Raw genomic sequence first — 16,335 nt, 5'->3', positions numbered from 1 at the left:
TCCTCATGATTATTCTTTAGGATTACTTTATTCTTTATTTTTCCAATCATTACATTGGTCTTTGCATGGTCTGTTGTAATTCACTGCTTTTAATAACCTGATCTAACCATGAAGATTTAGTACAAGACCTGTGTTTATTCCTAAACATTCTGGGGTGAAATGAAATCAGGTTATCATGTGAAAAATTAGGCAGAGTTCCAAAGAAAAGTAATTAACTCAGTCTTTTACCTGTTAGATTTCTGTCCTTTTGAGAAATAACTAATGGCCACAACTATTTGTGTGGACACCTTTATAGAAGACTGGGAACAGAAGGAAATATGGAGGGGAGCACAGAGATGCCATGAAATAAGCAGAGAAAAAAAGAGTTATTATTAATTGTAGACAAGAAAAGTACACATTTTGTAATCTACCAAAATGTTTATGCTTTTAAAATTTTAAATGCAAATAAAACGTACACCCTTAGATCTTTACAGCATATCATTTTCAGTTATTGAGTAACTGAATGATAGCTATGTAGAATGTTGAGCAAAGTCAAAATCTACTATCTTTCTACAATTTTAATGTAGTTCAGTTTATTTTTAAAATTTTTATATTTAATTTAAATTCAAGTTAGTTAACATGTAGTATATAATTAGTTTCAGGGATAGAACTTAGTGATTCATCAGTTGCATGTAACACCCAGTGCTCATTACATCAAGTGCCCTCCTTGACGCCCATCACCCAGTTACCACATCTCCCTTCCCACCTCCCCTCCAGCAACCCTCAGTTTGTTCCCTATAGTTAAGAGGCTCATGGTTTGCCTCCTTCTCTATTTCTGTATACTGGTTGAAGCAGTTAAATAGTAGTCTAGTTTTAATGGTTAAATAGTAAATAATTAAATTTTAGATAGTACTAACTATAGTTAGTTAATAGTATCATATTTAAACTATAATCCAGTTTAGTATGATAGTTAAGATATAATACAGAATAGTATACTATTTAAACTATAACCTAGTTTATTACTTTAATTTCAACTTAAAAAAATTTTCAGGGTTCTAGAGGGGAGGGGGGTGGGAGCATGGGTTAGCCTGGTAATGGGTATTAAAGAGGGCACGTTCTGCATGGAACACTGGGTGTTATGCACAAACAATGAATCATGGAACACTACATCAAAAACTAATGATGTAATGTATGGTGATTAACATAACAATAAAAATTTTTAAAAATTTTCCAACATATCCTTTTGCTTACTTGCAAACCTTGATGTGTTTAGACTATGCAAATAGTCTATGCAAAATAGTTTAAAAGAAAACTTTCAAATGGTTGTTCTCCTAATTTCATATTTAAGAGTAACCAAAGAACTAGTTCCTTGTCAAGTTTACTGTTCTTACACAATAAATGCAGTCACTGTTTATTGGATATTTTTAAAACTTTGCAGGCTTATATTGAGGGTGGCTTGGTAGTTCTTTAATGATTAAAGAATGAAAGGTAATTCTTTATGTATATAAATAAAAATGAATTCTTTGAGTTATGAGATACTGATAATTATAGCTTTATCATATTTTTTAAAACTTAACTGTGTTTGACTTACTATTCTTTTTTTTTTTTTTAAAGATTTTATTTATTTATTTGAGAGAGAGAATGAGATAGAGCGAGCATGAGAGGGGGGAGGGTCAGAGGGAGAAGCAGACCCCCCGCCGAGCAGGGAGCCCGATGCGGGACTCGATCCCGGGACTCCAGGATCATGACCTGAGCCGAAGGCAGTTGCTTAACCAACTGAGCCACCCAGGCACCCCTGACTTACTATTCTTAAAGAAGAGTTAAAATGAAACTCTAAAAAGTTAGACACATCTTTTATCAATTTATATACCTGTTTATATTTCAGATGTCTAAGATAGTGGAAGACCAATCACCAACAAAGAATAAGGAGATCATATGATAGGAAAATACAAAGTAATATATCTTACATTTATAGTATCCTGAATGTTAACTGTATTTAGTTACAAATCCATTTCCTTTCAAACACTTGCTTAGTCCTCAGTCCTTAAGCTATGTCTGCATGAAGCAACTGGCTTGGATGTTTTGATCCAAACCATTTTTATTTTGGCAACCATTTCATTGCCAGCAATGAAAATGTTTTGAAAGGCAAATAAATGTTTTTGTGGGTAGACTTTTCTGTGCAATGCAAGGCTTGATTTAATGATCAGACCTTCCTGTATTCTGAATAAGAAATTAATCTTGGAGATGAAGATAAATGGCTTGATATTAAGCATTTATTATTTAGTACCAGTTTTTTGTACTTGACCATCTCTCATAGGTTTTTTTATAAGGGTTAAATGAGATATAGAAGACAAGACGCATAGGATAGTACATTCAATAAATGTTAACATTAAAAAAAAGAGGAAAAAAAGTAAAAAAATAAAGAGTATTAGTTTCTTTGCTTAAACATACGTGATACATGTGCTTCTCTCCAACCATTCTGAAACCACACTAAAGGACAGCAAAATAATTTAAAGAGGCATAAACCTGTAAAGACAAAATGGGTAAAGATTAAATAACAGATGAGATATGTTAAAAAAAAATTATGGAAGCTTAAAGGTGGATAGAAATGTCAAAAGTTTAAAAAGTCTGAGAAAAATGAAACCTTAGAACCTTGAAAAAATCAGTATTGAAGGTACCTCTGAAGAAAGAAGTCTTGGATTGGATGAAAAGCAGGAAGATTTGTGGAAAGTATAAAGAAGCAATTTTATCCCAGTCCCTGTCAAAACCGAATATACAATGGAATATTATGCAGCCATCAAAAGGAATGAAATCTTGCCATTTGCAACAACGTGGATGGAACTGGAGGGTATTATGCTGAACGAAATAAGTAAATCAGAGAAAGACATGTATCATATGACCTCACTGATATGCGGAATTCTTAATCTCAGGAAACAAACTGAGGGTTGCTGGAGTGCTGGGGGGGGGTGGGAGGGATGGGGTGGCTGGGTGATAGACATTGGGGAGGGTATGTGCTATGGTGAGCTCCGTGAATTGTGTAAGACTGTTGAATCACAGACCTGTACCTCTGAAACAAATAATACATTATATATTTAAAAAAAGAAGAAGAAGATAACAGGAGGGGAAGAATGAAGGGGGGGGAATCGGAGGGGGAGACAAACCATGAGAGACTATGGACTCTGAGAAACAAACTGAGGGTTCTAGAGGGAAGGGAGGTGGGGGGGATGGGTTAGCCTGGTGATGGGTATTAAAGAGGGCACGTTCTGCATGGAGCACTGGGTGTTATATGCAAACAATGAATCATGGAACACTACATCAAAAACTAATGATGTATGGTGATTAACGTAACATAATAAAAAAAAAACATATAGGCAGTCAACTATCCTTTATCCATTTGGCAGAATACCATAGGTTTACTTTCTGGAGAGGTTGAATAAAACAAACTCTGGTATTAGAGATTCTAGGCACAAAGACCACCAATATTCGATTAATAGACATTCTAAAAAGAATCCAGAAAACCAAAAGAAAGAAATTTTCAGAGTGATGCAAGAAAATTTACCAGACATGAAGGACAGAAATATATGGGTTACAGTATCCTTGTGAGTACCAAGAAAATATGTGAAGAAAGACCCTCACAAAGCCACAGCACCGTGAAATTTCAGAATTTCAGGTATGAAAAGAACAACACTAAAAGTTTTTCAGAGGAGGAAAAAAAGTCACATAAAGGTTTAAGAATAACAACAACTAACTTCTCAAGAGCAACATTTTAAGCTGGAAGACAGTGGAGCAATGCCTTTAAAATTCTGAAGGAAATGGTTTTTAATCTCAAATTCCATACTCAGTCAGTTTACCAACTGAATATGAGGGTGGCTTAAATGAATTTTCAGAATAGATCTTTAAAATTTTATTTCCCATAAACCCCTTCTCAAGAAACTAGCAGGGGTATTTTTCAGCTACAGCCCCACCACTGGGGGAAGAAGAAAGGTGTTGCAGTTTGAGCTCATTCTAGTTTTCTAGTTTTCATTCTGCCTATTAAAAAAAAAAAAAATCAATATTCTTTAAAGGAACATAACAGAATCCAGAGTCCTTATAAGGTATAATTTACAATATCTCAGGTAAAATTCCAGATTCCTTAAAATATGAAGTAACAGGCAAACATGACTTTAACACCGGAGAAAAGACAAAATGAAAACTGACTCCAAGATGACCGGGTGTTGATATTAGCAGATAGGGATTTTTAAAGCAGCACATCTATGCTCAAGAATAAAAAATCTACCAAAATAAGGAAGTAAACTAAGAAAGAGCAAGAAATAGAATCAATAAATTAAGAATCCAAAAGGAATAGTTGAAGAATTGAAGGACTCCAGATGAGATGTCTCTGAGGGAAAACAAAAACAATGAAACTGAAAGAAATCCTTATATGTTTCAAATCTCTCAAAGAGTTTGAGATGAAACAGTTTTAGATTCACAAAACAAATAAATAAGCAAAGAAACAACTCAAGGAAATTATTAACTACAAGAAAAATGTTTTTAAAAATTGTAAAAAAAATTTGTTCATAGTAGCCAAGCTATAATAGTGTTTACACACTCTAAAAATATAAACACTGGATATTAATTTTTTTAATTATATTTTATAGATAAGATCAAGAGGGGAGGAAGGAGATAGTTAAATAAGAGGCATCTGAGAACACTAAGTCTTCTTTATCTTCCATTGTAAGAATTGACAGTATTTCAAGCTGAAGGATAAAGAAAACAAGCATATTATAAGCATATTTCCAATATGGAGGTAAAGAACAGCAAAACAAGCTAAACAAGTTGAAAGTAGTTGCCTCTTGAAGCAGAATCACTGAAAAGAAGTGTGGTAAGGTAGTGCTGTCTGTCATTATAAAACTTAGAGTATTGCTTGACTTTTAATGTTATATACATTTTAACTTAAATTTTAAAAATGTTTAATTGAATTCTGTATAACAGTACAGTGCCTGGTACAAATTAGGTGCTCAATAAATTGTAGCTATTGTTACTGCTAAGATTATTAACTCTCCTAATAGTCATTAAAATCATGGTTTGCCCATTTCAAATGGAAAAACTATATTTATAAACCGACAAATCTAGGGAAGTTATTGATGTATCTGATCTCACAGTTAGGTGAATATATGAGTAGTAGAGCTAGACCTGGCATCCAGATTTCTGAACTCTTTCAGTCACAATATGGAGGCTCAGAGAGGATTGATGGCTGAGAAATACAGTTGTAAGCAGAGCTGTCCTTTCATCATCTGACCGAGAATCTGGCCTGGTAAATAGTGAGTGATGGACCAATGGATAGAAAGACAGACAAATAAATCTTAGGCCAGGGGACAACCTAGCTTTTCATAACATAGCTTTTCATAACATAGCTTTCAACAACTCTTGCCTTTTACTATTTATTTATTTACTATGTATCCTCAAAAAGGTAAGATCCAGGGATTTAGTCAAAACCCAAAGGAAAGAGGTGCAACAGAAGTGTGGTTAAAATGGAATATTTCAGGTTGTTAATAATTGTGAAATTAATTTGCTGTACTTTTAAGACCTTTTGGAATTTTAGAGGAATCTTTCTGCTGAATTTATGTAGGTCCCAGACAAATGCAGAGTTTATTTACTTCATCTAACCCAATTCATTTATATCAAAGATGAGGAAACTGACAGCTGTCAATGGGAAATGGATTGCCAACATTTGACAAACATTCATAAACTGCCTGTTGGGGAATGGTGGTCCTGGACCAAGAGATATTATTCAAAATGTAATTGGGAAGTGAGAGTATTAAGTAACCGGTTGAGGAAGATAAAGAAGAAACTCATTGATGAGTATAATTAACATGTTGTAACCTGAGCATATGAGTTTCATACCTAGGTTAGGTAACAGACACTACTGTATGAAGATAATCATAGATCTTTTTTCTTTGATAAAATTATTTTGAAACCTGTATTTTAAAGAAGAAAGTGCTGCATCCCATAAAGGATCAAGAATTTCTCATAATTTGAGTATAGTTCTATATTAGGGCTCTCCAGAAAAACAGAACCAATAGGGGGTATGGGGGGTTGTGGATGGATGGATGGATGGATAGAAAGATGGTAGGTAGGTAGGTAGGTAGATAGATAGATAGATAGATAGATAGATAGATAGATAGATAGATAGATAGATAGTAAGGAATTGGCTCCCATGATTATGGAGGCTGAGGAGTTCCAAGTTCTGTAGTTGGCAAGCTGGAGACCCAGGAGAGGTGAAATTTAATTCCAGCCTGAGTCCAGCCTGAAAAACAGGAGGAGCTGTTTTAGTCCAAGTGAGAAGGCTAGAAAAGACCGATGTTCCATTTCAAGGTAGGCAGAAAGGGTTCCATTCCCTTTTATTTGGCCTTTATGGTTTTTTTTAGTTTTTATTTAAGTTCCAGTTAACATACAGTGTAATATTAGTTTCAGGTGTACAGTACAGTGATTCAGCACTTCCATACAACACCCAGTGCTCATCACAAGTGCCCTCCTTAATCCCCATCTCCTATTTCACCCATCCCCCTCACTCACCTCCCTTCTGGTAACCATCAGTTTTCTTCTCTATAGTTGAGTCTGTTTCCTGGTTTGCCTCTCTCTCTTTTTTTCCCCTTTGCTTGTTTGTTTTCTTTATTAAGTTCAGCATATGAGTGAAATCATGTGGTATTTGTCTTTCTCTGACTGACTCATTTTGCTTAGCGTAATACTCTCTAGCTCTATTCATGTCACTGCAAATGGCAAGATTTCATTCTTATTTATGGCTGAGTAATGTTGCATTTTATATATATATACCTCATCTTCTTTATCCATCAGTCGATGGATACTTGGGCTGTTTCCATAATTTGGCAATTGTAGATAATGATACTATAAACATCAGCGTGCGGGTATCCCTTTGAATTGGTATTTTTGTATTATTTGGTTAAATACCTAGTAGTGCAATTGCTGGATCATAGAGTAGTTCTATTTTTAACTTTTTGAAGAACCTCCATACTGTTTTCCAGAGTAACCACACCAATTTGCATTCCCACCAACAGTGCAAGAGGATTCCCCTTTCTCCACATCCTGGCCAATACCTCTTGTTTCTTGTGTTGCTGATTTTAGCTATTCTGATAGGTGTGAGGTAATAATGTTCTATTCAGTTCTTCAATTTATAGGTTGAGGTCCACCCACATTAGGGAGGGCAGTCTACTTATTTTACCTATTCACATGTTAATTTCATCCAGAAATACCCTCACAGTCACACCCAGAATAACGTTTGACCAAGTGTCTGAGCACCTTGTGGCCCAATCAAGTTGACACATAAAATTAATCATTACAAATGCACGAAAGTGTGAAAATAGAATTGAAATTATTGGAGTTTAAATGTAGAATAATATGAGAAAAAAAAACAAGAAATATAATGAGAATGAGGGTACAGTGGAAAATCTGTGAGTCACAGGCTTTAAAGACCACATTGAAGTTAGATAATACTTACTTCTCATAGATCCTGGAACAAGAATTATGGGCATTATATTTGAGCCAAGATCGTTTTAGCACTTAAATCTAGATTGCATCACAATTTGGAGACACTGAAATTTTGAAACCAGTAAGCAAATAGCCCCACAAGTGTAGATTAGGATGAATTCTGTGGAAGTAGAAAGCAAATTCAAGACCATGAGCAGAGTAAAACAAAACAAAATCAACAGAGGTTAGTGAAAATGTAGTAGAGTGAGGAAAATAAAATGAATTTGAATGTTAGTGTCATTGAGAGCAGTGAGAAATTAAGAGGAGATTTATTTGCGGGATCAAAGATGAGACATTTAAGATGACATGTAAAACTTAAAGGACCTTTTTACGCTCAACTTCCAAATAAAGTGTCATAAAATATTTTAAAATGCAGACATGATGGGTGTTAATATGCAAGGGGAACTTTTGTCTTTTAAACAGTTGTTACAGGGGCGCCTGGGTGGCTCAGTCGTTAAGCGTCTGCCTTCGGCTCAGGTCATGATCCCAGGGTCCTGGGATCGAGCCCTGCATCAGGCTCCCTGCTCAGCAGGAAGCCGCCTTCTCCCTCTCCCACTCCCCCTGCTTGTGTTCCTTATCTGCTGTTCTTTCTCTGTCAAATAAATAAATAAACAATCTTTAAACCGTTGTTACAAGTATATTATTTTTTGTCTACTTTGAAAAACAGTATCAGAAAAAAACATGCTGTACCTGAGTTGCTATTGTGGTAAAATAATAATGTCTTGTAGCACAATATTGTACTAAGTTGCTGTTACCATACCTTTATCCATATAGTTAAGAAAATTAAGTTTGTATACTCATTCTACTAGTGGTTGGTCTTAAAGTATTTTTGTGCTCCATTATTTCTTACATATTTTATATCACAATTAAATATATACTACTTTCATTATAATAAAAAATTGTGAAATGCACCATTATTTCATGTTATTCTAATTACTACCAGAAATATTTAACTTGCAGCAGTGAGTAGTGAAGTAATTACAACTTCCATTTAGTTTCAAAGATTAAGAGATCGAGGGATTTCTTAGAATATAGAATCAATTTTTTTAACACTGAAGTTATTAGGAATATTTTGTGATTTTGGTTTCCTGACTCTAGAATTGCTTTCACATTAAAGGCACCAATTCTGAGCTCAGCATTCTGTGGAACTGGACTGACAAGCCGCTAACCTGTTTTTTAAGCCTTTTAAGCTTTATATTGTTAAAGAGGAGTTTCCTTATTCTTTTCTGGTAGGCATGGACAAAAATTTCTAGAAGGAAGCCAGTGCGTAATACACACTTCTACTGTGTGATCACTGTAATTAGCTGATAAGATTGCTCGCCTTACTTTATAGAGAAGAGGTCAGAGTTTGGGAGAGGTCATTTTGGAGCCTGAGGCACATCAAGACAGATAGGTTTGAAGTAGCACAGGGATCATGTTCAGTCCTGAGGAATCACTTCTTGAAAGTCCGGGGCGTATTAGGAGAATTCTAGCAGCGCCCATGCTAGTCAGGACACCAAGTTAGGTGAAGGAAATTAGTGCCTGAGATAAATGAAAACTGAAGTTAAATTTTCCTGCTAATTATATCATGACATAAATTCCAGATCCCTCCAGTAGTCGTCTACTGGTTTTCAAAGGTGTTTTAAAATGTCTAAGTCTCCTATGTCTTTATTTTCCATTTTCTACTTTTTCCTGGTTAATGTGTTTGTAAACTGACATTTTGAAGAGGATGATAAATACAGATGATTTATTGATATGTAGTATGGATAAGTGATTAATTGGGAAAACTTGTGGGATATATCCTTCTCCTGATCCTTTCTTAACATAGGTGAAATTAGTTGTATCTGTATAATACTTTGTCAAATCCTCACCATCCTTTGTGAAAGAAAATACAAAGTTACTTGACAGGGCTGCCTCCTGGTACCCTGTATGTTCTCTATATACGTCCACATATTTAAATGCATACTGAGCCCATATTCTTCTCCACACTGATTGTGTGTATTTTATACTGTGATAGAAATGTTTTTATTTGAAAAAAACATGTGTACACATATTTCCCTGACACTCTTCCAGTTTTTAGAAAAATATGTTCAAGTTTTTCCTGCTGAAAACTTTGTTTCTGAGTAGATACATCATCTTTTTAAAACCTTTCCCCCAAGATTTCTTTTTAAATGGCTCACAGTTAAATTTAAATTTCTATATTTAGGTAGAATTATGTTTATATACCAACCACCAGTATCCAGGAAATTCAGTGGTAAGGCTGACACATAGGGAGTTTATAGTCTATTTTGTAGTCTGTGTATTTAGACAAGGTTTGAAGCTTACTTAGCAAAATCGCTTAAACATTCGAGCAGAATTTCTCCAGTACAAATGCACTATTTGATTCCTTATAATTGTTAAGATAACAGTGTGTCACTTTTTAAAGATTAGTTCTCAGGAATATGTTAGATTTATTCCCTTCAAAGAAGAATGCATTTAGGAACAGCCTTTATATGTAAATATTTTTATAATACTGGATAGAGATGGTGTGGTGCAATCACCATGGTTTGATCAAATTTGGAAGACGTTACGGGCACATATTTGTAGTGTTTTCTCCAGCATCTTTATTTTTTTCATCTGGACGTATTTTATGTTCCTTCCAACTAATCAAAATAAGAAACCGATTTTGCCTTTGCCAAAAAATAGAACTATCATTTTTCACATTCTTTTATTTTCCAGGTCATTTTCAAGTAAGATTGTGTTTCTAGGACTTCTGAATTCCAGAAAACTCTCAACTTTGTAGATATAAGGACCCAGATGAACATTTCAGGGGGAATCTAACTTTTCATGCAGTATGTTTTGTGTTGTGCATTCCAGATACAGTTAACTTTTTGTATGCATGTGATTAGTGTGGAAAGAAATTAATGCAGTCCAGTATTATGATTTATGGACTGAATCCTTTGCCCACTGAAGACTTGCCAAAACTAAAACTATTTTTTTTCCTTTGGATATTAGAAACAGCTACTGTTTTTGTTGATCTTTTAAAGTTCTGAATGGGCCTATTTCAAATCATACCAGCATGGGAGCTTAGATTAATAATATACTTATTCAACTAGTGATACTGAGTGAAACCATTGCTCACATGGATATGAGGATAAAATTTCATAAAATTATTTTCAGGTGCATTAATGCATTTCTGGAAGCTGCACATGATTTTTCTTTTGCATGAAAGAAATCAGGGATTTCTGTTTATTGTATCAGTTACAGGTGGGCTTATAAGTTAATTTAATTGCATTTTTTTACTTTAAAACATAAGACATTTCACTTTTAAAAGCAGTAATGTGATTGCCAGATTATTCCCAAAGGTTTTTAACTCTTAGTATATTTATCTCTCTTGAGACATCATGACTGTAGTATACTTAATTTAGATTATGGAGAGAAAAAAATCCTAAATTCTCTTTGTTATTAGTTACAGCAAGCCGCTGAAGTTTCTCAGCTTCGGGGAGCAAGGGTAATCTCCGCTGAAGACCTTCTGTTTTTGATGCGCAAAGATAAGGTAATATAAAACAATTTCCTTGTATTAACATGCCATGTTTGGTGCTTAATTACACTTATATAAGGAACTATATCCTTCTTATACAGCTTTCAAATTGGAATACTACTATTAAACTGATGTTTTAGTCTTCATAGTTTGCACAGAATGGTTTATTATAAGAGAATTGATTGTTTAACAAGGGCCAGGACACTGATGTAGAACTAGGCTGCCAACGCATTCTCACTTTTTCTTCCCTATCTCTTTCAACATTTTCATTGCTACATAATATTCACTACGTATCAATTGTGTGCTTTGTTGGAATATGTGAGATAGAACTGAGTGGCATATTTATTTTTCTTCTAATTTTACACAAGATTACAGGCTTTCCCAGGGTTTGTTTCAAGGTTTATTCTGTGACACTGAATTATAAGGAAACAATCAATCAGTCAAGGTGAGTCTTCCAGTGGCATCAATAAAATAATGTCTAGAGTTTTTATGGTAAAGGTCTACCTTTCTTACTCTTTGAATTCTGGTAATTAAAATATTTAAGCTGGTATTTACCTGTCTAATTTTGTCCTAACTATCTCCCATGAGTAGCTAGTTGAAAATATTTTATAATGTTTTACGTATTTTTAATAACAGTGTCATCGAAAATTTACATGTACAAAAACTAGTGGAGTAACCACCTTGTGTTATGTATGGTAGCTGCTATCCCCAGTGAGCAGGCAGTGTTTGGTTTCTGATGGTCCATCTTTCACTTCTTCATTGTTTTTCCCTGGCCTTTTCATTACACGTACCCATTCCTCTTCCACCATTTTTGTATGCTCGTGGCTGGGTTTTTTTGTAGTTTATTTTTTTTTGTTTTTTTGTTTTTTTGTTTTTACCAGAAGACATCCCATTAACCTTTTGGAGAACCTTGTTAACACCCTTTCCAATATCCAGTTACTTTATATCTGTGAAATCTTTTAATTCTGATTGAAGGTTGACTAAACTTAGATCAAGTATTTTCTGTCTTCCTCATAGAGTAAGATTCAGACACCTACAAACCACACCATGACTAGTCTACCATTAAATTATATAAATTCTAATTAACTCTTTGATCTTATGAGGAATATAAAGGAAGAGAAAAGAAGTGTCTTCACGATCAAGAAGCTATAATCTGGCTTAGGAAATCTGTATGATTTAGTTAAAGAAGCAGAATTTCCGAAGTTGTGTGATTAGACGAGAGGTGGAAAGATTTGTTGAAGTGGAGGTGTCTGAGACTCATGCAGTTGTATGTAGAATGGACCAAATGCAAAGGAACTAGCCAAGATGCTGGTTCAGTAGTCGAGGCAAAATGTGATGAGCATGATGGCTCTGGAAGTGGATAGGAAAGCAGATTTCAGGGAGACAGCAAAGAGTACAAATACACAGGATTTGGTGACTTCATTATACTTGGAGGACCAAGAAGTAATAGGCACTGGGCAGCAGTAGTGCTGTGAGGAAGGAGCTTGCCTTTGACAGAAATGAGGACCTGGAGCCAAGGTCCTTCGTGAAGGCCCCTGGAGAACAGTGGAGTTAGTATTAGTACTTTACAGAATATGTCCAATCAACTTCTCTTTTTCATGACAGAGGTAAAGAGGCTAGCACAAAAAACAGTCCACATTGACACTTTCTCCTGCCTTTTGGGAAAGTCAGCATTTAAAATCATGGTGATACTATAGGAACATACACTAATTGACAGGGCCCCTCTACTGCCCAGAAGGACTCTTAACCAGAATCCTTTCATCAACTGAGAACATAGCTGTAATATAGCTGCCAGAGTTCTCATCTTTCTTTTCAAAATAATAATTGTATTTATCTGCTGACATGTTCCAAACAAAAGTAAAGTAGTTTACATAGGTTTAACATAAGACAAAATAAAATCTTAAGTTTTGAATACAATCAGAGCAAAGAGAAAAGAAGGGGAGCAGAAGAACTATTTATAGGTGCATGTTTTTTCTCTTCCTAATTCCATTTTATATTCAAGCAGTATTTATTTACTGTCTACTATCTTGCTCTAGGTACCTTCACTCATTCTTTGATTTATTCATCCCAGTGGTCCTATATGGTAGGCACTTTACTTAAAATTGTAAATAAAGAAACTGAAGTCCAAAGCTTATGTTCTACTTCTGGCCCTGCTAACCTCTAGTTGTAACCTGTTTCCCTGTATATAAAAAGGAGATGATTATATTTGTCTGTATTTCAGGGTTGATCAAATAAGATGTGTGTAAAAGAGCTTTGTAAAATGCACTATATTTCAGCCGTAATTCAGAACCTTAAACCTGAAGGTCAGGAACCAAGCACACAACATATTACAAAGTATTATCAGTTACCTTTTAAGTTAAGCAGTATTATGGTCTTCTAATAAACTTAAAGAAAACCATCAAGACCCAACTATCATTCATCCGCTTTGAGTCTCATTAAAACATATTTCTCAGATTATAGAATGTTTTTCAGAAATATAAAACATAAACCAAATAAAATAAAATCTAAATTAAAAAAAAAATTTTTTTTCCAGAGAATAAAAAACAATGAAAAGGAGAGTTGCTTGGCTTTTTAAAGCAGTTGTTACAAAATCCTTGTCTAGATGTTTATAAATCACTATAGCTATCTTAGTATGGAGAGTGTGATACTTATCACAATCTTCAGGAAGAATTTAAAACTTTTTATAAGACCAAAAAAAGAAAAAGCAATTACTGTAATTCTGGAGCATTTTGGATACTTACAAATGAAAAGTGCTTTTTAAAATGCTTGTATTTTAGCATTTATGTTTAATATGATGACATCTTTTATTCCATAGTATTATGCTAAGAATTGCTGTATTTTTCGCAGTGATCCTAGAATACAAGTTTATTAAATTTAGTTATCATAGTATTCTATAATCAGTAAAGTGAATGTAATGTATAAGATTTCTTATTTCATTTTTTTAACAGAAAAAGCTTAGAAGACTCCTAAAGTACATGTTTTTCCGAGACTACAAATCCAAGATTGTCAAGGGCATAGATGAGGATGACCTTCTGGAAGGTAACCTAAAAAAAAAAACAAAACACTAAACTGAGAGCATTGTGACATGTACGTGCTGGGTGACACACTGATACAATGTCATTGTGGACTTTCCCATCACAGAAGAATATATGTGCTACTGTTAAATAATGTAGCTCAGAAATTATCCAAATACATATTTAGTTGGCAGCTAAATCTTGTGATTTTCTATTTACATGGCTTCGTAGTAATCTGTGTCAGTTCTTTTAATCATATGGCCTGTTTTATATCAGAATGTCATGAAACTGAGAAAATCATGTTGATTCAAAACATAATTAATCTTAGCAAGCATAATTTTTCTGTCGTGGGTGTAGGAAGCCAGAACTGTTTATTATATATCTCTGAAATTGACATACGGGTTTTTCTTAATTTATTATAGAAAGTATCTGATATGCAGTATTATGTAAAGTCACCTCATTTTGGTGTGTTATTACTATGCTGTTTGAAATCTTACCAACAGCCTAACACGGAGTAGAAAATTTTCTTTATCTGATTTTCCAACTCAGTTCCCCATTTCAGAATATTGAGAAAAAAATATTAATGTTGCAGAATCAAGCAGTGCTAAGCTGAAAGCAGAAACATACTAAACAATACTTATTGAGTCAAAATAAATATGTGTGTTTTAGAATAACTCATATATTTTGCATTGAATATAGTCACTGCATAGTGGGTATCCATTGCTAATAAAGACATTGATAAATAAACTCTACTGGATTAAGAACTTCAGAAAACTGCTCAAAACCAACTGAAGAGTTAACAAATTTTAGAAGTAAATTTTGATTTACTGTCAGCAAATAAGCAAGTGTAATAACCATGCAAAAAAGAGAGAAAGAAAGAAAAGATATTCATATCAAATGTTTAATCAGTGTTGCCTATTTAATTTGTCTGCAATTCTCATAGAATTTAATTTCTGAAAAATAGTTCTCCAGATGAATTTAAATGCTTCCTTATTTGAAGAGCATAAAGAATACAGACCTGAATTCCAGTCAGTCCCAATTGTCTGCTTTCTCTCTATGTGAACTTGAGGATCAGTTTTCTCATAAGTCAAAAATTATACCACTCATGGTGGAGTTCTTATGAGAGTTTAACATAATGTATGAAAATAACCTGATACATCCCTGACATTGAATAAATGATAGCTTTTAATACCAAACTCAGAACACCAAGAAGCTCAGAGTGGTGAGACTAGTATTCAGTTGTACTAACACTATCCTATCAGTCTGATGCCTTCTCCTCCTTATTTATTTCAGATCTCATCTCTTTATTTTCATTTAAATTATCTAGTTTTTTGTGTCATATAAAGTTTTAAAATAGTTGATATAACTTGTAAGATAAAGTACTCCAGTAAAATATATCTAATACTGAGGTGGGACTTTGGAGAATGGCCATATGAGGATAGACTCTTTCCCCAGTGAAAAACATTTTACTGGTGACAACTTTAAAAAGTAATGGCTTAAAGTCTCTAGAAGTTCTCCTAAGTGTATATAGCAAATGGAGAAGTACGTATTTAAGAAAATCCAAATCTCATTAATAACAGTGAGAGTCTGTTTGATTTGAGCCATGACCTGCTCCCATTACCCCTCTTCTTCCCTCGTGGCACCTCAGCTCAGTATGGTAGAAGCTTTACTCTGGGCAAGTGTTTCCAAGAACATTGGACACCTGATTCTTCAGCTACCAGTCCAGGGCAATAGTTTCCCCCCGGGAGGTTGGCGTCTCTCATCTCCTCTGGCTCCATGTTGCAGAAGCTCTATTCCATGCAGGCACAGTTAAAAGGACTGGAGCTTCCACTCATTCTCTGTTCATAGGAAAGCTCTACCCCAGCCATGGTAGGCCAAGAATACTGGGCCCTGATTGCCCCACCCTAGCTTGCTCATGGGGAATAAAGCTCCACACCAGAAGGGACAAGCCTAGAAGACAGTGGACTACCATCCCTGCCTGGCTCTTCACTCACAGATCTAGGAGTCTTTCTAGGAAAAGCCAACTGCTATTTCTACTCTCAGCTCCAGTACAGTGATGCAGAGGTTTAGCCCAGAGGGAGAGGCAGACTTTGATAACAGAGAGTTCTGCAGCTTTTTCTATGAGGACTGACTTTTTAGAACAGAGCATGTGGAAGTTCATACCTAAGGGTGGTATAGAAAACTATGGAAATCCTGACGGTTAGTAATTAAGAGGAAGCTGGAAGCTATGTGATATGAGTAACAACAAACAAAACAGTGTGTCAGCTAAAGGTTTAACAGAGGAAACAAATGGAAGAGACAGCTAAGAAGAGTCTTTCT

The 16,335-nt window shown here is 34.7% G+C and overlaps 1 protein-coding gene across 6 annotated transcripts in view; it reads left to right on the top strand.

The window, feature by feature from the left end:
* Positions 1–16,335, top strand: part of SUPT3H (SPT3 homolog, SAGA and STAGA complex component) — a 562,051-nt gene that overhangs the window by 377,903 nt on the left and 167,813 nt on the right. For all 6 annotated transcript variants that reach the window (XR_010413639.1, XM_064597675.1, XM_064597677.1 and 3 more), the window contains exons 4-5: positions 10,931–11,017; positions 13,951–14,041. Coding sequence is in view for 5 of the 6 variants with exons in the window: in XM_064597675.1 (XP_064453745.1) it covers positions 10,931–11,017; positions 13,951–14,041 (178 nt within the window). In the remaining variant the exon portion in view is untranslated. The remainder of the gene's footprint in view (positions 1–10,930; positions 11,018–13,950; positions 14,042–16,335) is intronic.

The sequence above is a fragment of the Mirounga angustirostris genome, unplaced genomic scaffold (genome assembly GCF_029215605.1).
Source record: "Mirounga angustirostris isolate CCGP_5_RB_7025 unplaced genomic scaffold, mMirAng1.0.hap1 SCAF_8, whole genome shotgun sequence".
NCBI classification, from domain to species: Eukaryota; Metazoa; Chordata; class Mammalia; order Carnivora; family Phocidae; genus Mirounga; species Mirounga angustirostris.
This window is presented reverse-complemented; position numbering and strand designations above follow the sequence as displayed.